At 39.5% G+C, this 21,838-nt stretch overlaps 1 protein-coding gene across 3 annotated transcripts in view; it reads right to left on the bottom strand.

Annotated features, from left to right (window-relative positions):
* The window catches only part of FAM13A (family with sequence similarity 13 member A), a 300,626-nt gene that overhangs the window by 84,448 nt on the left and 194,340 nt on the right, over positions 1-21,838 (bottom strand). For 2 of the 3 annotated variants that reach the window (XM_036255837.1, XM_036255828.1), the window contains exon 1: positions 12,625-12,941. The exons of the other annotated variant lie outside the window; for it this stretch is intronic. In XM_036255837.1, the coding sequence (XP_036111730.1) occupies positions 12,625-12,653 (29 nt within the window). In that variant the 5' untranslated portion in view covers positions 12,654-12,941. Of the gene's footprint in view, positions 1-12,624; positions 12,942-21,838 lie in introns of those variants that run through there. 3 annotated transcript variants of the gene reach the window in all.

A 21,838-nucleotide genomic window follows, 5' to 3' on the forward strand; every position in this document is an offset into this window, starting at 1 on the left:
TTCCCAGAGTGAGGTATTCAGACTGGACTATCAATTACTGGATCAAAAGCACCACTGCATTCAATTCCCTTTTGAAACATTCCAATTAGTTCAACTTTCTAATGGGTTAATGTGGCTAGCTACCAAAACAATGAACATAATCTGCATATTTAGTCACATACTTTATATTTTCAAGTGATTTGAGCTACAACAAATAGTTTGTGTCCTCGAGGACAGAAAAATAAGTAAATGCAAAGGATTCGTTTTCATTCATTGAAGAAACAAGGAAAACTATGAGGGTGTAAAAGAAAAACAGAGCAGAAGGAAGAGAGGAAGTGAAGGACAACTGAAAGGATAAAATTAAAAGTACAAAGTAAACATTTTTATGGAATTCAGGTTTTTTTCCCCCATGTTGCAACAGAATGTGCTAAGAAGAATTTTCTTAGAGAATGATCGAGTGAAGTTAATCAGCACATTCTCTTTCCTTCCTTCCTGTGCAAAACACAAATTGCTACACTTACTGGAGTTTTTATTTATCCATGGTCTCAGGCAAGGCCATGCCCCACTCCAGTGGGGTGTTCTGCGGCTCAGATTTTTGGTTTGGCCCCATTTGGAAACATGGAAAATAAAAACAATCTCTCTGTTCTTTTTGGAAAACAAATGTAAGTTTTCAGACTGGTTTGTAGCTAAGTGTTTTCTGCTATAATTTGGGGGGATATTTTTGTAGATGTATATATACTTTCTTATTGTAAACCCAAGCAGTTTTGTTTACCATTTTACTAATTGTATATTGTGACTAAAAATACAACACCTATTTATTTCTAGCCAGTAGAAATAAAAACAAACTATTGCAGTTCAAGAGCAAATGGACTTTCCTGACTAAAGGGTAAATGTCAACAGCTGAAGCTGTTACTATTCACAAGACATGCATTTTAGGCAACACCGAGGGGTATTATTTTGGAGGCAAAACAAACAGACAAAACAAGATTTCCAAAAATTTAGAACTTGCCCCCTCCCCGATAATATAGAAAAATATTTCCACCACTTTCTTTTTACCCCTCTACTCCTTTCTTGAATGCCTAGTGGAAATTTGAAGTATATTGTTATGGATTGAATTGTGACTCCATGATATGCTGAAGCTCTAACCCCCAGTATATCAGAAAGTAACCTTATTTGGAGACAGGGTTTTTACAGAAGTGATCAAGTTAAAATGCAGTGATTAGAGTGTCATCCTTATAAAAAGGGGCGATTTGGTTACAGAGACAGACAGGCACACAGGAGAAGGCCATGTGAAGACGGGAGTTATGCTGCCACAAGCCAAGGAACTCCCAGAAGCTGGACAGAGGCCTACGATTCCCTAGTGCCTTCAGCAGGATCACAGCCCTGCTGACACTGACTTGGGACCTCTGGCCTCCAGGACAGTGGGACAATACATTTCTGTTGTTCTGAGTCCCCCATCGTGGTACTTCGTTACAGCAGCCCTAAGAAACCAATACATCTGCTAATTTTTTTTTTTCTAAATTCAGAAATAAGAATCTGCCTAACAAGGGTGTCTCCATCTTATAAAAAGGTTGTGCTCTGAAAATGTATTTGTAGGAATGTTATGACTAGAATCAAGTTCCCAGACTGACATGGGGTCTGATTTCTAGGCCTGTACTAACCTCTCATTCAAAGGAACTATCCTCAATAAGTAGTCCCCACACAATATTTTAAAAGACTTTTGGGCCCTGGCCAGTTTGGCTAAGCAGTTAGAGCGTCGGCCCGTGGACCAGGGAGACCCGGGTTCGGTTTCCACTAAGGGCACGTACCTCAGTTGCGGTTTGTCCCCGGCCCTGGTTGGGTCGTGTGAATGGCAACCAGTCGATGTGTCTCTCTCACATTGATGGTTCTCTCTCTCTTCCTCCCTCTCTCCCTCCTGCTTTATCTGAAGATAAAAATGCAAAAATGTCCTCTGGTGAGGATAAAAATAAATAAATAAATAAATAAGACTTTTGGTCATGATCTAGTTAGAAAAACATTTTATACCATGAGAGTACAAATAAAAGTAAAATGGACACACATTTCATAAATTTATTCTTACTTTGGATATTTTCTATTTTCCTAATATAAAATGATATAAAGTATGGGTCACAACCTGCTAAATTAGTTTTAGGTCATGACCCACATTGAAAACCACTTCGAAATCACTATGCTAAACACACTTCTCCCGTGCTCGATGTGTATAAGGCACACTCAATGAACGTTTTTGAATTAAGATCCCACAGGACAGAGAACACACCTTGTCCTTTCCTGCCCCACTTCCAAAGTCAGCTCTGAGCCCACGAAGAACAGATGTTGTTGAGCGTGGGTGGCAGAGAAAAGCACAGAGAGGAAGTGGGTCCAGATGTGCCCAGCAATGGACATGTGGATGTAGTTCGAGAAGGCCATGGGGAGCTAACAGAGAATCCTTTAAATATTCTTTCCTGATTGTAAATCAGGATGGTGTCAAGAAGGAGACCCAGGGGCCAGTGCTGCCTCTGGGTTGCTCCTTGCTTTATTACCATGGCATTCTTTATCACCTGCATTCTATCTTTTAGGTTCAAAGAAACACCTCCTTCTATTTCAGTCTCATCCACCCAGCTAAATTCCATCTCTGAGGGCCTTCTAGTTGACTGCTTTCTCTCCTCTACAAATCGGAGGGGCTGAGGGTGTGCGCCTGTGGGGAAGGGGAATTTGTAAGCAGTGAGATGGCAGGTGCTTTATCTTCTACTTTTTTGTGTCTCACACAGGAGGTCAAAAGGGGACCATAACTGCCTACTGACTGAGCAGGTAGTAGGCAACGGGCTCACTGTAGCATCACTGGGAATCACATGTCACAGGGGATCCTGGCGGGAGACATGTTTAAAGCCACAAAATGGAATTTTCATTTCTGTTATGTTTAAGTCATGTTAATAAACCAACTGTTCTCCTTAAAGAAGTTTATCTCTTACCGCCACATCTGATAAACCACCAGACTGTATTGATTCTATCTCAATAAAGACAAGTCACTTGAATAGGATCTTTCCTTCCCATTTCCACCGTCCTGGTCTTTCACAGGGGCAACACTCTCTCTTTCCCTGTTCCCCATACCAGTTTGTCTTTAATACTCTCACCAGATCCGTCCTCCAAATTTAAGAGCCTGTCCTGCTTCCCCACCGGCTTTGGGGTAAAATCCAAGCATCTAAACATGGCACCCAAGGTGCCTCCCAATCTAAGACCAACATACCGCTCTAGACCTCTCAGTGCACTTTCATAACTCTCCCTGTGTGTACATGCTGTTCCCTCGATCTCAAATGCTTCCTCCACCTCTCTCTGCCAGATAAATACTTATCTCTCTGCTTTCATGTCATCTAATCTAGGAAGCCATCTTCAGCATCCTGGAGAGGGAGTGGGTTCTTCCTCCAGGCTCTGAGACACTGTTCACAGCTACATGTCAGTGCTGAGCACATGACGTGGAAATCACGAGTTCAGATGCTGCCTCACCTGGATTTGTCTTTATCTTTGTACCACCAGCACCTACCAAGGTACCTAGAACGTGCCAAGTGCTCAATAAATGGCTGAATAAAATCAGCATCATCAAGACTTTGCTGAGTGCTAATACTACTGTTTGCTTAAATATTTGGAAAACACACAACTTTATAATTTGTGAAATTAATTTTTCCAGGAGAAGCATTCTCACATATGTTGATTTGTTTTAAGTTATCGTGTTCCTTTCTATTCAAATCAATGAAATTTCTACTGTGCCATGGGCTTTCTCACATTCTTACTTTAAAAAAAGAAAATAGTTGCCCTGGTCAGTTTGGCTCAGCAGTTAGAGCGTCGGCCTGTGGACCAGAGAGTCCCGGGTTCAGTTCCTGCTAAGGGCATGTACCTTGGTTGCAATTTGTCCCCGGCCCCGGTTGGGGTTATGTGGGTGGCAACCAGTCTATGTGTCTCTCTCACATCGATGTTTCTCTCTCTCTTTTCCCCCTTCTTTTCCTCCAGCTCTAGCTGAAGATAAATGCAGAACTGTCCTCAGGTGAAGATAAAAAAAAAAAAAAAAGAAAATAGCCCTGGCTGGGCAGCTCAGTTGGTTAGAACGTTATCCCAATGCACCAACATTGTAGGTTTGATCCCTGGTCAGGGCACATACAAGAATCAACCAATGCATGCATGAATAAGTGGAGCAACAAATCTCTCTCTCTCTCAAATCAATAAATAAAAATTTTAAAATAATAATTTTCTTCAACTGAACAATTAGCAGCGTGAGTTCTGCTATGCCAGCAATGTAAACACTGTTTTTTCTGTGGTGCACAGTGAGCCCAGGAAAGGATATGTTCAGGCAGAAAATGTCTGAATATGTCCTTGCCACAAACTCGTACCTGTGTGTTCTGGCTTGAGAGCAGAAAAAGAAAATTATTTTACCTTACTGCAAACTCAAAGGTTGTTTGGGCTCAAATAAATTTCTGGTTTGCTCACAAAACTACTATCAAGGCAGCTAAAATCTTTCATTTGTCTTTGAGGTGCTTGTTCAGAAAAGTGATGTTTATCATTATTATAGACATATAAGGATTGCCATAGGAAGGCAGTAATTTAGAAAGCAGAATACCTTTCTTTTAGAGAGGGTTAATATTAGTTGATGAGACAGTATTTTTTTTTTAGAACATTAGTAAATAAGTTAAATTATTTTGTAATTTTTAGTTACTGAAATAAAACTCCAAGAATTGGGGATACCTGCAGAAGAAAAGAGTAACTTGTTTTTACTAACGTCTTTTAATTATTACTTTAATTATGATACTAATGGTTTGCTAATATAGCTTTTATGAACAGCTATCATTTCCCAAACTGTTAACTCTGAGTGTGGATTTCTTGAGGGTGACAAGCTGCACAAAAGCTATGGAATGATCCTGTCGCCTTCCCCCTAACACCGTCCTGCAGCCGGAGGAGGGCTCTGCACAGAAAAACAAGTCAAGGACTTGCTCCTGCATCCGCACGACCTTGTACCAGTGTTTAGACGAAGAGCCACTGGCGACTGTGTGAAGGCGTGATGCCCACCTGCACCCCGGCTTTGTGAGCCTCCACAACCACATTCACGTGCTCGGGGGGCACTCTCTGAGGGCTTCCTTATCAGAGCCCATGATAGGTGCTGGCAGTACAGAAGCTAATACTATTTGGTCCCAACCCTCACAGAATTTACAGGCCAGGAAGCAGCAGCAACTTGAAATGTGATAATAATCAATAACTGACAAATGCCACATGATCTCACTTATTTGTGGAATATAATGAACAAAAAAAAGCTGAGAACAAAATAGACCCAGAGACATAGAAAGGAGTATGGTTCAGACTGACAAACCTCAGAGGAGGGAGGTGGGGGGTGGGATGAGATAAACCACAGAACTTATATGCATCTATGCATAACCAATGGACATAGACAACAATGCTGGGGAAGGCAGGATGGGAAGGAGGATGTCTAGGGGGGAAAAGGAGAAACATCTGTAACAAAAAATAATTAATTAAAAAAAAAACACTAAAAACAAAAACAAAAAACTGAAAAAAGGGATAATGTTATGAAAAACAGATACCATGTACCGAGGACTCGCCATAATAAGCCAGGCTTCGGGCCAAGAGCGTCATATACATTTTCTCATTCAATCCTCAAAGACACCCTTGGAGGGAAGTATCACTAACCAGATTTTTCAGATAAGAAAAACCAGTCTTAGAAAGACTGATCAGCTGGCCCAGGGCCACAGAGCCAGGCAGAGGATGGAGCTCCAGATCTTCAACAAGAAGGCTGGCAGGGAGGCGATATGAGTGACCCTGGGGGTGAACTTTAAAGGTCGCATTTTTAGGAGCCGGATAATGGGCAGGAGAAGAACTCTCCAACAAAGGAAGGTGAAGGCAGAGGCAGTGCAGGACCAGCTACAAGGGGGAGTGGCACCAGCTGAGGGGAGGGGAAGGGCAGGGAAGAGAGGGGCGGAGCCAGCACCTGCTGGAGTTTTTGCCAAGTGAAGTGTTTGAAAATGAAGGAGTAACAACAGAGCTTATCAGTGGTCTACTCTGGCTTGCTTTCAATTCCCCCTTTTAGTTTCAGGAGCTATTTTAACCTAGACAGTGAAGTTACATTTCTTTCCATAATCATTTTGCTGACAGACTAAAATATTGATTGTATCATCTTAAACTTTTCTAAACCCTTAACTTTTTCTAACATTTTAGTTCCATTCAATATGATCTGAGTGAAGCAGTTCAGTTTGTTTCAATTACTATTAAATTCAAAATTTTCTGATTTTTATTCTTATATTTGATAAAAAGATACCATGTTTTCCTGATTCTAAACTTTAAAGGTTTTATAAAATGTACCCTGTGTCCCTCCCTTCTACCCTGCCCAGTATTTTTTTTTTTAATCCTCACCCAAGGACATTTTTTTTTTTTTTTGGCCTTTACCTTCAGATAGAGTAGGTGGGAGAGAGGGAGGGAGAGAGAGAGAGAGAAACATCAATGTGAGAGAGACACATTGAGTGGCTGCCACCCACACGACCTCAACTGGGGCTGGGGACAAATTGCAACCGAGGTATGTGCCCTTAGCAGAAACCAAACCCAGGACTCTCTGGTCCACAGGCCGACGCTGTAACCACTGAGCCAAACTGGCCAGGGCTGCCCAGTATTTCTATTTCTTCACTTTGGTACCTTAGTTTACACAATCAACTTCCAGGACTTCCTACTAGTTTGTTTTAATCATCCCTGCCCCCACTATTTCCCATTAACACGTCTTTCTTATGTGAGGACGAAAATCAGTTTCCACATCTGGCTTCACGATGGTCTGTGCAGAGGACATACTGAAAGTCCGATGGTCTGTGCAGAGGACATACTGAAAGTCCGGAGAGGCAAATCGAGAGGCAGAAAGCAGACTGCTGAGCGCCTAGAGTTGGAACAGGCGCGGTTGCTTTGGTTAGTTTGGGCTGCTATAACAAGATACCACAGACTGGGTGGTTTAAAAACAGAATCATTTCTTTCTCATAGTTCTAGAGATTGGAAGTTTGAGATCGGGGTGTCAGTCTGGTCAGGTTCTGGTGAGAGCGGTCTCTGGCTTGCAGATGGCTGTCTGGTGCTGTGTCCCCAAGCAACTAGCGTGGGAGGAGGGTGGGGAGGGGGGAAAGAATGCTCTGGTCCTTTCATCTTCTTATTAGGACACCAATCCTATCATGGGAGCTCCACCTCTGTGACCTCATCCAAATTACCTCCCAAAGGTCTCCCCTCCAAATACCATCACACCAGGAATTGGAGCTTCATTCAACATATGCATTCTGGAAGTACATACACATTCAGTCCACAATAGAGGTTGATAGCTACAAAGTACAGGGTTTCTCTTTGGGTGAGAAAAATATTCTAAAATCAATTGTTGTGATGGGTGTACAAACTTGTGAATATACTAAAAATCATTGACTTGTACACTTCAGGTGAATGGCATAGTGTGTAAATTATATCTCAGTAAAGCTATTACCAAAAAGTTATTTCCAGTTCTTCTTAAGAGAAGAATCAATAGTGTCTTAAAAGAGTTTTAGACAGTACAAATGATAAGTTTGGTAGTTCATGCTGATAATTACATAAATATAGAAGTATCACAGGAAAAGAATAAGGTAAAAACTTTTGAGAGTTTCAAGAAATTTAATTCGAAGGTTTTTTTGTTTGTTTGTTTATAATTCCTCACCCACCCAAGGATATTTTTCTATTTATCATCAGCTAGAGTGGAAGGGAGGGAGGGAGAGAGAGAGAGAGAGAGAGAGAGAGAGAGAGAGAGAAACTTCAGTGTGATAAGAGCCACATTGACTGGGTACCTCCTGCAGGACCTGACCAGGGCCGGGGATGAACCACAACTGAGGTATGTGCCCTTGACTGGAACTGAAACTGCGACTCATTGGTCCGCGGGCTGATGCTCTAACTGCTGAGCTATACTGGCCAGGCTGATTCCATGGTATTTTTAATGGCACTTCCCACAAACCATTCTTTAGGTCACTTTCCAACATTCACTCAATAAAACAGACTGTAATGGCAGAGCCTCATTTTGTGTTAAGTATTCTTGCATTCAAGTAATTGAAAGGTATTGCAAGTGTAAGAATAACAAAATCAACAGAAAAACAACACACTATGTCTGAGTAGCTTTATCTTTTAGAAAAAACTATCTTATTCTTTAACTACAAAGTGCCCTCCATAAGTAACTCTGTTGGGTATTATCATCCCGTTTTACTGATGAGGAAAACGACCTGCCCACATTCACATGGCAGGCAGTGTCTGGATGTGGTTTTGGTGGCAAGTTTACTCCTTCCCACTGCTTTTCCTACTGTTTGGTGCTGAACACTGAACACTTCTACTTTTTCAATGGTTCAGACAGAGCAGTCTCCATAAAACTGAAAAATACCCTCCCCCTAGTTCATCTTCTTTCATTGGGGTAATGAGCAAATACACAGACTCCAAAGGTACTGCAGCCACCACATGAGAGTTCACAGAGATCTTACTTGTTTTCAGTGAATTCTTGTTACTACCAGACACTGACCACATAGATGATAAAGTCTAATACACAACCCCATAAGGGTTAACCCAGATTTGAAGCGAGGCGGCTTTTAACTCCCTCTTAGACTGTGTTTGTTGAGGGGAAGGGAAAGTGTAGGGAGTGTTATCAAAATAGCAACAAGTTATGAATCCTATGAGTTTATGGAAGGTGTCACCACCATGAGCAGTAGAGGGCTCTCTAATACCACACAGAAGACACATGAGCAGGACCATTCCCTGGTTAACTCCCATATCATACCCATGTTATCAATGTTTTCCTTGTTTGCAAAAGGATAGTCTAAAAACCAGTACTTAGAAAGACCAAATGAATTCTGCTGTAAGAAATTTTAGTGGCATTTCCCTATGCTGGATCAATAATACATGCTAATTAATCCTGTCACTGTAAGTCTTCTTAAAAGAGCCACTGCAATTTGAAATTACGATGTAGTTCACCATCATAAAATAAATATTCAGTAACATTTATTAAATATCATAATTTTATCAATGAAGAAACTGTGAAAGAGAATTACATAGACATTATTAATCTCAGTTTCTCACTATGGTAAATAAGCCAAGGAGAGAACAGGACACTAACACGTGTACGTAGATGACAATGCAATGAAACCAAAGGAATCTAAGCTAATCACCAGCGCTCTTAACTTCATCCTCCATCATTACTCTTTGTGGATATCAACTGAGTTAACGGGTATTGGAAATTAATCTAGCAAATCAAAACACTACTGTGAAAATGGAGTGTTTTGTCATAGACATAGACTGAGTTAAGACTTTGTTTCTTATTCTATTGAAGTCTAGCTATACATAAATTAGAGATCCTTACCTACAGATCCAGAATATCTAAGGAAAAAAAAACCAATGGAATATGAATCATGAAAAGAGCCTGAGGTATAAGTAAAGCCTGGAATCTGATAAAACATGCTATATATCATTTGTGACAGAAGGTATATTTAGTCACCTGAAGAAATAAAACTTTTATTTTAATTCTTAATATAGTTTCTCCACTTATTTCTGTATTATTTTATTTCTTTTGGGGTTTTTCAGATGGCAAGAATATCCATACAATGCTACAGCCTCTGTAGTTTTTTTTTTTAAAGATCATGAGTTTCTAAATGGTCAACTTTATCCTTGAAAGCCTGCAAATTACATTAAGTAATAAACAGAGAGCAAAATATATTAAAGGGAACCAAAGTATTTTATTTCATTCTTAGCTTTCAACCTCATCTGTTATTCTCATCTCAGTTACAGATTACCAGTCACAAATTTATCTTCTACATACTTCCACAATATGCTAAGAAAAGCTAAAAAGTCACTCATGGAAATTATAAGCTAAGCAGACATTAGGGTACAAACATGCCCTCTAATAAGATCATATGCTTATATGAGGTTAAATAAAGTACAGGGCAATGTTATCCGTGTAGGCACATCTCTATTATTATGCTAATCATACTGTCGGCCACATGTATTGTAATTGTCTGGTAATGTGTCTACATCCTGACTAACATGTGACCCCTCTGAAGAAGGGCTTGTGTCTCAAGTACCTTAGCGTCACTGGTAGTACGGGGGAGTGTTTGGTCACTGAGAAAAATGTTAAAACAACATCTCAGGATGCTTTTCAAAAATAGGTAGCACTCACCATCTAGTAAATGAAAGCATCAATTAGGAAAATAAATACACCTCTCATAAAGTCACAATACTCAGAAGGCTATTTGGGGATGTTGAGTAGTTTAGTGCTGGATTCTTATACATACCTGCTGTCAGTGAGTTAATACCAGCTATAATCATTAATTAGAGTATAGGTCAGTGTTTCTCTAAATATATGGACCATTTTGATCACATTTGCTTTTAGGAAGCGTGTTAAGATGTAGATAATTTCCCTGTCACCCAGATTCAGATTCAGTAAGTCCAGGGAAGAAGGGCAGCAGGATGAAATTAATTTTAAAAATAAATTCCCCAGGTAATTCTCATGTGTTTAAACTATGGGAAGCATTGGCCTCTCTGCTCAATGCAAATAGTGAGCATAAATTTCTTTAACTGGTGTTTGAAGCTGTTCTTTTAGTGCAGTTTCTAGCCCCTTTAGGCTCTTAAACAGAATAGAGCAAAACTTACCCCATCCTCCAGCAGGCAGACCACAGGCGCTGCAACCTTCCCCCTTCAGGTAGCATAACAGTGGGGCGCTTGGCAACAGAGAGCCTTAGATACTAACCAGGAATAGGATTGTTTCCTGCATATGCATTTCAATTCACAAGAGTTCCTTACGGAAGAGAAGCCCACAAACCTGGTCCTTGCCTTCAGGACGTTTATAATCAAAGGTAGGCAGAGGCCAGAAATGAAGATTGCAGGATAATCAATCAAATTAAACTCTCAGAGCTAGGCAAACAGTGAATTTCCTGATCAGCATTTTTTTTTTTAATGCAAATTCAAATCATTCCTCTTACATAGGTTGATTGATAAGGATTAACAATACAAAATAATTTTGGAGGAAATTATGCTGACTTCATTTTAGCTTTTATCAAATTAACTCCTTAAACAATGTTTTAGCAGTATAAAGATCTATTTCCTTCTCTACAGTTATTATATCATCAAGTAGCTTATTACAGAGTTCAGTAATAGTTGCTATTCTTATCTAGAATATAACTTGCTTACGGCCCTTATGAACTGATGTCATTATAAGAAAAACAAATCCCCAATTTTAAAGTTGGAAACAAAATCAAGATTCCAAAAAGTGTACATTAGTTTTAGTCGCTTGCAGGCTTCAAGCATGTGAACCTTCCCACGGAGTTAACATGGAAAAATTTCAGATCTATCTCTGAACCACTTTATGCCTCCTTGGTTTAATTTCTTAGTATAGGAGTTCTGGGAACACCCCCATCAAGTTCCCATTACAGGGCATTTGTCATCACAGAAAGAAAAACAAGTACACTGGTTTATCTTACAGTGTACATCTGCAGGACCCATTCTGCAAATAAACACAATTTTTGTTTACCTTATTTTAATTATTAAAATATGAACATTCCATGAAACATTGATGGCATGATTTTTAAAATGAAATTCATTTTTGTCCTGATTTTTTTCAATCTTACAGGTAACCTGTATTTACTATCTGATTTAAAAAACATTTTCACTAATAAAACCCTCTATAGTTTTCTTACAGGAAGCACTTATGTGGGATTGAACCCCACTGCAGGTAAAGCAGCTGAAGTTGAAATAGAATAATATAATTGGCAAAAGTCATTTTAAAAATTATAAAATGGGACCTTGGGTAACTCTGAGATTCCTCCATGCCTCAGTATTCCTGCTGTGAAACTGAAGGACTAGATAGACCCTGTCATCACACAGGTGACTTCCAGCTTTAACATTCCAGGATACATTATTCACTTATTAGTTCACCAGCAGTGTTCTTTCTAACAAACCTCTTTGTTAAAATTGATGGTTCTCTGCTCCACCCCACCCTCCATAATTCATTACAACCATTAACAAACAAAACACAGCTTTGTGTTCAAGTGTTCTTACATAGTAATTTTTAAAAGGTGTCATTTGTGTAATAAATCTATTTATAATTATTCACGGGGACATATTTTCCTTAATATTTATGTTCATGTATTATACTGTACTTATTGATAAAAAAATCCTTGCCCAGATTTGCTCTCCAGAAGGAAGGGACCCTAAGATGCATTTTTAAAAGGTCTTAGCCTATTGACATCCTTTAAAATGAGCTGGGATCTTACCAAAGCTTCGCAACGTTTCTAAGAAGCTGATTCAGTTTTATTATAAACCCGCTCAATATATTCTTCAGTTTCTGTTTTTCTTTACATTTCAAAGATATTTTCTTACATTTATTTTTATTCAAGGAAAAAAAATCTGAACATAATAATCAAGTGAAAAAGATAAGAAATTGGACATGAGTGTCAGTAAAAAGAAGCAACATCTCTTTAAAATTTTCTGGTCTTAATGAAGAACATTATGTACCATGGACTCTACACAGTTTGCAGCATGTTACTAAAAGATGTCAAGTATTGGCAAAGTTATGTGGTTTGATACTACTCAGAAAATACAGAACAGAATAAAACAATCAGGAAAGAATACTACCTTTGCAGAGGCATGACTTCACAAGCCATTCTTGTGTATCAATTTGAGAAGGACCCTCACACTGTCTCTTCCACACCAAATGCCAAGTTTGGTCGTCTGTACAGTGAGCGTCTTCTTGCAGTGGCTAAGGCGGGCTTGGGGCTGGAGGCTGCACCTCACAGCTGAAGCGACTTGCTCTGCAGTCAGCCTGTGTGTTGCTGCTCTCAGCCTCCAAACTTCTTCAAGCAATGCTATTTTATCGACTGCCTCTCTACATTTACACTGCAGTCCACTTTGACCTTTTGTTCCAGGGAAGCAGCTGAACCATCCAGCCAATCAGAGGAGCAGCTGCTGCAATGCTGAAAGGCTCCGCTTTTTCTTGCAGCTACTGCTGCTCCTCCTCCTCTTCCTCCCCCTCTGCCCCCTCCTTCTCCTCCTCCCTTTCCTCCTCCTCCTGTGGCTGCTCCTGCTCCTCAGTGGGCTTGCTTAATTCTGGTAACTCGAAACTTTCTTCTTAGCAGTTCCACAGACAAGCTTGTCAGTTTGGGGCAAGTAACCAATAACTGCAGCAAGAGTGAAGAGTCCCTTACTTCTCAATGTTACTGAGACTGCCAACACGGAAATCCATTTGTCAAGGACAGACACTGCCTCGGTAACGAAAGGTTTCTGTGACAGAAGGCAACAGCTACGCTCCCTCCCATTTCATCTCTTAGGAAAGAAAAAACACTAAACCAATCACTAACATTGGAAGGCATGATACTTTTCTAGAAGGCATGTTTCTAGACCCTTGCCCTACCCACATGTATTTCCTGCTGATGTTTGTTTACACTGCGGTGGTGGTGAGTAGTCCCTGGTGACAACACCCAAGTCACGTAGCTCTCTTCTGGGGAAAATATATGTCCCAAGGCTGCCCACATTCTCCAAGGATCAAAGCATCTAAGCTATTTCAATGTATTATTTCTGCATTTTATCCTTATAGAATTGAATGTGTTTATTTACATAGTTATTTTCCTCTAAGAACATCAACAGCCTCATTTGGTTTCTTGGTTTCCTTCCTCCCTCCCTCCCTCCCTCCCTCCCTCCCTCCCTCCCTCCCTCCCTCCCTCCCTTCCTTCCTTCCTTCCCAATCAATCAATCAATCAATCAATCATTACAGGTAACACCAAATCAATTTTTCCATAAGTTCTGCCAAATGCCTGTTAATTATCCAGCTTTTCCGTATAGTTTCTTCTTTGTCATGGAATACTCAAGTGTTATTTTTTGGAGCATAATTGCTAATCCATAGATTTCATACACTACAAGAACAATAGTAGAAACACATTTTAATGAAATTTCTTTCACATCATGAGAACTGCAAAGAGTTACAACAAAGACCAAAGCATCGCTTTTAGGAGAACGGACAGAAAAAGCCAGAGTCCATGTTGTTCAGAAACAGTGAGGATTCATGGTAAAAAAGATATCCTCCTCCCCTGTAGTTTTTCTCAGTTTTTTTTTAGACCACTCATAATTCTGAATTTAGAACACAGAGTCCTATTGTAAGTGTCAACTTTCCTTTGCTATACCTGCTAATACAAACATTTCATTATCTGACTGAGTTCTCTATCATACTTATGAAAGCAGGATTAGTCATCCTGAAACTTATATTCACATTCAGATATAATACTAATAACTAAAAGCCTTTTATTTCTTTCTTTTTTAATCCTTACCTGAGGATATTTTTCTATTTTCTATTTAGAGTGGAAGGGAGGGAGGGAGGGATGGAGGGAGGGAGAGAGAGAGAGACAGAGACAGAGAGACAGAGACAGAGACAGACATCGATGTGAGAGGGACACATCGACTGGTTGCCTCCCACATGACCTCGACCAGGGCCAGGGACAAACTGAAACTGAGGCATGTGCCCTTGACCAGAATTGAACCCGCAACTATTTGGTCCACGGGCTGATGCTCTAACCACTGAGCAAACTTGCCAGGGCTAAAACTAGCCTTTTAAAACATGAATGTTAAATTAAGTCCAGCACTTATTTTAATTGAAATTGTCAATACAGTCCTTTTTTTTTTTTAATCCTCACCCGAGGACATTTTTCCATTTTTTGCACAGAGTGGGAGGGAGAAAGAGGAAGAGAGAGAAACATCGATGTGAAAGAGACACATTGAGTGGCTGCCACCCGCACGACCAACCAGGGCCGGGGACAAACTGCAACCGAGGTACATGCCCTTAGCGGGAACCGAACCCGGGTCTCTCTGGACCGCAGGCCAATGCTCTAACCGCTGAGCAAAACCGGCCAGGGCTACAGTCCTTTTTTTTTGATTCTCGATTTGGAAATTCAAATTGGACTCTCTAGCAACAATAACTTAGTTCTGTATATCTGTTTAAGTTTCTTATTTTTAAAAATGCCTTTACACCTTAACACTTCAATTAACTTCTAGAGTTAGAAAATCACTATTGTATCTTCCAAAGTGGAGTCAAGAAGAAATAGAAAATCTGAACAGATTAACAACTAAAAAACTTGCCCTGGCCTGTTTGGCTCAGCGGTTAGAGCATCGGACCATGGACCACAGAGTCCCAGGTTCGATTCCAGCCAGGGGCATGTACCTCCAATGTACTTCATCCCTGGCCCTGGTTGGGGTTGTGTGGGTAGCAACCAATCGATGTGTCTCTCTCACATTGATGTTTCTCTCTCTCTCTTCCTCTCCCCCTCCCTCCTGCTCTATCTGAAGATAAATGGAAAAAATATCCTAGGGTGAAGATTAAAAAAAACAAAAATCTCCTGCCATGGCTGGTGTAGCTCAATGGTTTGAGTGTCGACCCATGCGTGGAAGGTCACAGGTTCGATTTTTGGTCAAGGGCACATACCTAGATTGCAGTTTTGAAACCAGGCCCCACTTTGGGGTGCGTTCAGTAGGCAATCAATCCATTCAATCAGTGTCTTTCTCTCACATTGATGTCTTTCTTTCTTTCTTTCTTTCTTTCTTTCTTTCTTTCTTTCTTTCTTTCTTTCTTTCTTTCTTTCTTTCTTCTCTCTCTCTCTCTCTCTCCACCCCCTTCCTCCTACTCTCTCTAAAAATTAATGGGAAAAAATCCTCAGTGAGGATTAACAACAACAAAAAACCCCACCTCCCAACAAACAAAAATCCTGGACCAGATAGTTTCACAGGTGAATTTTACCAAAAATTGAAAATAATTAACAGCTATGTTTCTCAAACTATTATAAAAAAGCTAAAGAGGGGGGAAGGCATCCAAGCCCATTTTATGAGGCCAGCATTACCCTGATCCCAATATCAGACAAAGACATTATAAAAAAACAAAAACAAAACAAGGCCAATATCCCTGATAAACACAGATGCAAAAGTTTTCAACAAAATATTATCAAACCAGCTCTAGCAATACATTAAAAAGATCATGCACATAATCAAATGTGATTTATTCTGGGATGCAAAGTTAATTCAATACCCACAAATCAATTGTGATACACCATATAAACAAAATGAAGGATAAAGATCACATGATCATATCAATAGATGCAGAAAAAGCACTTGACAAAGTCCACCATCTATTTATGATAAAAACCCTCTGTAAAGTGGGAAAAGAGGGAATATATCTCAAAATAATAAAGGCCATATATGACAAACGCACAGTTAACATCATACTCAATGGCAAAAGGTTAAAATTGTTTTCCTTAAGATAAAGAACAGGACAAGAATGTCCACTTATACCACTTTTATTCAACATAGTACTAGAAGCCCTAGCCACAGCAATAAAATAAAAGGCATCCAAATTGAAAAGAAGCAAAACTGTCATTATTTGCAGATTACATGATACTATATAGAAAAGAACCCTAAATATTCCACCAAAAATATTAGAACTGATAAATAAAATCACTAAAGTAGTATGATACAAAATTAATATTGAGAAATCAGTTGCATTTTCATAACCAATAATGAACTATGAAAAAGAGAAATTAAGAAAATAACCCCATTTACAATTGTGTAAAAAATACCTAGAAGTAAATTTAACCAAGGACATAAAGACCTATACTTGGAAAATTATAAGACACTGAAGAAAGAAATTGAAGAAGATACAAATAAATGGAAGCATATACTATGCTCATGGATAGAAAGAATAAACATTGTTAAAATGTCCGTACTACCCAAAGCAATCTATTGATTCAATGCAATCCCTATGAAAATACCAATGGCATTTTTCACAGAAAACAAATAATCCTAAAATTTATATAAAACCACAATACCCTCAATAGCCATAGCAATCTTGAGAAAGAAGAACACAGTTGGAAGTATCACACTACTTGATATCAAACTATACTACAATGTTATAGTAATCAGAACAGCATGGTACTGGCATAAAAACAGACACATAGATTAACAAGACAGAATAGAGAGCCCAGAAATAAACAACACCTATATGGTAAATTAATTTATGACACAGGAGGCAAGACTATACAATGGGCTAAAGACAGTCTCTTCAATAAATGGCGCTGGAAAAGCTAGACAGATACATGGTAAAAAAAAATGAAACTAGAACACTTTCTTACACATATATAAGAATAAACTCAAAATAGATTAAAGACACATGTAAGACCAGAAACCATAAAACTCCTAGAAGCAAACATAGGCAGTAAACTCTTTGACATTGCTTTTAGTAACATTGTTTTGATATATCTCTGTGGGTAAATAAATAACAGGAAAAAAACAAATGGGACTATGACAAACTAAAAAGTTTTTGCATAGCAATGGAAATCATCAACAAAACAAAAAGACAACCTATTGAATGGGAGAAGACATTCACCAGTCATACATCCGAAAACGGGTTAATATCCAACATATATAACAAACTCATACAACTTAACACCAAAAAATAAAACAACAACAACAAAACCAACAAAACCAAACAATCCCATTAAAAAATGGGCAGAGGACCAGAATAGACATTTCTCCAATAGGACCTACAGATGGCCTAGACATATGAAAAGAGGCTGCCTAATGTCACTAATCATCAGGGAAATGCAAATTAAAACCACAAGGTGATGTCACATCACACCTATCACAATGGCTATCATCAATAACTTAACAAACAAGTGTTGGCGAGGATGTGGAGAAAAGGGAACCCTTGTGCACTGCTGGTGGGATTATAAATGGGTGCAGCTACTATGGAAAACAGGAGGTTCCTCAAAAAATTAAAAATATAACTACCTTATGACCAAACAATTCCATTTCTGGGTATTTATCTGAAGAAATTCAAAACACAAATTCAAAAAGCTATATGCACCCCTATGCTCACTGACGCATTATTTGCTATGGCCAAGATATGGAAGCAACCTAAGTGTTCGGATAAAGACTATGTAGTAAATATACACAATGGAATATTAGCCATAAAAAGAAATTCAATCTTACCATTTTCGACAACATAGATGAACCTAAGTGAAATCTAAAAAAAGCGAGATAAATAAGCAAACAAAACAGAAACAGATGCAATGATACTGAGAACAAACTGATGGTTGCTAGATGAAAGGGGGTTGGTGGGCTGGGTGGAAAAGGTGAGGAGATAAAGAATTACAAATTTGCAGTTCCAAAATAGTCACAGGGATGTCAAGTACAGCATCGGGAATATAGTCAATAATACTGTAGTAACTATATCTGGTGCCAGAAGGGAGGATCACTTGGTAATAAGTGATTACATATCATAATATCTATTCTATTCTATTCTATTCTATTCTATTCTATTCTATTCTATTCTATTCTATTCTATTCTATTCTATTCTATTCTATTCTATTCTATTCTATTCTTCTATTGATGAGTAACTCTGTTATTAGAATATTAAGTAATTTATACAAATTCACATAGGAAGTTAGAACAGAAACTAGATACAGAATTTTTAGGTTCTGCTATACATCTCCAGGACTTTTAAAAATACTTCATAAAATACAAATATTTTTAGAAATAGTTAAAATTTAAATGACAGAAATATTTTCATTCTGAATTTTTTGAAAACACCTTAATGCTATAAGGCTAAAATAGATATATGAGCTCAAAAATATAGGACCCAGTATTTTATTTTTTAATTTTTTTTCTTTATTGATTTTTTAGAGAGAGAGGGAGAGAGAAACATCGATGATAGAGAACACCAATTGGCCACCTCCTGCATGCCCCGCACTGGGGATTTGGCCCACAACTTGGGCATGTGCCCTGATCAGGAATTGAATCAGTGATCTTGGTGCATGGGTTGATGCTCAGCCACTAAGCCACACCGGCTGAGCAGGACCCAGCATTTAAAAAAATGTTAAATTGAACTACAATTTACATTTAATATACACTAGAGGTAAACTATTAATGAGCTGGAGCATTGAAATATTCACATCTGATTACATATATATTACCTGAAACAATAAGTCTTCCTGTCAACATTCCTCTAACATGCTGTATTACTAGTGAGATGTCAATGGTTATTGAAAAAAAAAAATCACCTAATACCACAACTCAGTAATTACCTGCCTTTTCAAGTCTCCGTGATTTATTTATAACAACTTCTCTCTCTCTCTTTTTTGTTTTTTGTTCTATGTTCTGGGCATTATTTGGTGATCACTTATGAACTTGTACCTGTACTGTAGCTCCTCCTTCCTGCCACACCCACTGCCAGAGTCCTTGATCACTTTAGTACCTTTATTATTTGCATTTCTAACACCCTCACAGTCAGGTAGCAGGAGCACCAGTCCCTGAACTCTGCCAGTTCTACTTGTTAAACATGGACACCCTCACTGCATTCCCTCTGCACCAAGCCCCTTCATGTGCCTTCCTGACTACCATCCTTCTACCGCCCCCTTTCTCCTCAGCGCCTTTGCCTTAGCTCCCTTTTCAGCTCCCACTGCTTTTCTGTCTGCAGAGGATAACCTGCACCCAAACCAACTGGCATGCAGCTTTAGAAAAGGCACATTCTTGCCTCTCTTCAGCATTTAGTTATTTCTAAAATGGGTTCACTTGTGTCCTCCGCTTCTTCGCCCTTTATAAGTTTGGCCAGCTGGGTTCTCTACCGCCAGACTGCTAAATACTGCCAAAAAAAAGTCACATAACGCCCTGGCCGGTTTGGCTCAGCGGTTGGAGTGTCGGCCTGCGGTACAGACAGACCCGGGTTCGGTTCCTGCTAAGGGCACGTACCTCAGTTTCAGTTTGTCCCCGGCCCTGGTTGGTCGTGCGGATGGCAGCCACTCGATGTGTCCCTTCACGTCGATGTTTCTCTCTCTCCCTCCCGCTCTATCTGAACAAAAAATGGAAAAATGTCCTCGGGTGAGGATAAAAAAATAAAAATAAAAAAAAAGTCACATAACCCTGGCAACTTGTGATACTAAAAATCTGTGCTGTTTAACCTCGTCATGAATTTCGATACTATGTGCTAATCTTTTTAGTTATCTTTAACTGACTTTTTACTGCATTCCCACAGAAACGGTTGCACATCTTCCCCAGTGCTGCTGATCTGAACCTCTCCCAACCACTAAACACCTTACCTCCTAAATTTACTGAAAAAGGCAAGATCAAATATGAGTGAGTATTCTGGTCTTTGCTACAGTTAAGGATTTAAGTACACACACACACACACACACACACACATCTTGCCTCATTCCTTTTGACTTCTTCCTAGTCTAGAAGAAAAGGTCCTCACTCAGATGACCCAAACCTCTGATCTATTGCAAAAATTAATAAACAGAAACATCACTTAAATTGGAGTAGGAGTATCTGTAGAGAGAGCTTTCACCCCTAGTAGACGTACTATCCATCTCCACAATATGTCAGGAAGCTTTTTAAAAAATTATTTTTATTAATTTGAGAGAGAGAGAGAGACGAAGGGAGAGGGAGGGAGGGAGGAGATGTGTTGTTCCACTTATTTATGCATTTATTGGTTGAATCTTGTATGTGTCCTGACAGGGATTGAACCTGCAACCTTGGTGTATATTGGTGTATAGGGATGACTTTCTAACCAGCAGAGTCACTCTGCCAGCGCCAAGATTTTTTTTTTTATTCTCTACTCCAGCAGAAAGGATCTTCTCCCCACAATCACTCAGCCAATGAAAGAATGTGAAAATTAAGCCAATGAGAAGCCACTAAGCTTAGAACTCCCAGTTTCCTCCAATGGGCTCTTTGCTTACAAGAGCCCCTCTGAACTCTCTCATTCCTCTCTAAAACAAGTCTCCTCTCCTTTGTTCTTGGGACTTGCACTCGGTTGCCATTCGATGAAATATCTTGAACTGCGATGCTTTGTTGTTCCTGAATAAACCCATTTTGATATAAAAAATCTGGCTATTTGTTTAGGGTCGGCTGTATGTACTGATCTCATCATTTTCTCCTTCCTCTGAAAGAAGCCTGATCTCTCTTGTATCTTAAAATGTCCCCCTTCTGATTCAATCCGAGGAAGTGTCCCTCAGCCTCAAACCGTTCTCCTCAGCAGTCCTACCCTCTGGCACTGTAGCACAACTTCCTTCTCCTTTCCAGCAACAATAATTTAGGTCTGTATATCTGCTAAAGTGTTTTATTTTTCAAAATGCCTTTTCATCTTAACGCTTTGATTAACTGCTTGAGTTAGAAAATCATGATTACATATCATAATATCTATTCTATTGATGAGTGACTTGGACACTAGACCTCCCCAAAGCTACCTCTGCTGTGCCCTCTTCCTCTTAAATTACCGACTCCTCCACTCCATGCCAACAAACTTCAGACTTCACTACTTTTCTGAAACTGCTTTTAAGGCTGCTGATGTTCTTTGAGCCACTAAATAGAAATGCCTTTTCTTAGCCTCCCTTCTACTCTTAACTTTTTGGAAACACCCACAGTCACTTTTCTGAAAGTCTTTGGCTCTCTGTGGTCTTCCCTGGGAACTCCAGAAACGTCCCTGGTCACTCCACTCTCCTTTTACTTGTCTTTCCTTCCGTCTTATCCCCTCCCTGCCTCTCCTTCCAGCCCATTCAGTACAGGCACTCTATTAGAGCTGACTAAATTGTGCTCTGGGATTGTGCTCCTGGGGACGGGACCCTGCCTCTGCCAGACAGGCAGTGCCAACTTGGGCAGGCTGCCTGAAGAGCTCTGAAGCTGTTCTGAGGAATAAATGCGATCATGCACGTAAAGCATGTAGAATAGTGCCCAGCAAATAAGTGCTCAATAATGATTAGTATTATCACCCTAATCAACACTTCCAAAGCCTATTATCTAATTCCCAAATTTCTCCTCTTG

This window comes from Molossus molossus, unplaced genomic scaffold, assembly GCF_014108415.1.
Source record: "Molossus molossus isolate mMolMol1 unplaced genomic scaffold, mMolMol1.p scaffold_m16_p_1, whole genome shotgun sequence".
Lineage (NCBI taxonomy): Eukaryota > Metazoa > Chordata > Mammalia > Chiroptera > Molossidae > Molossus > Molossus molossus.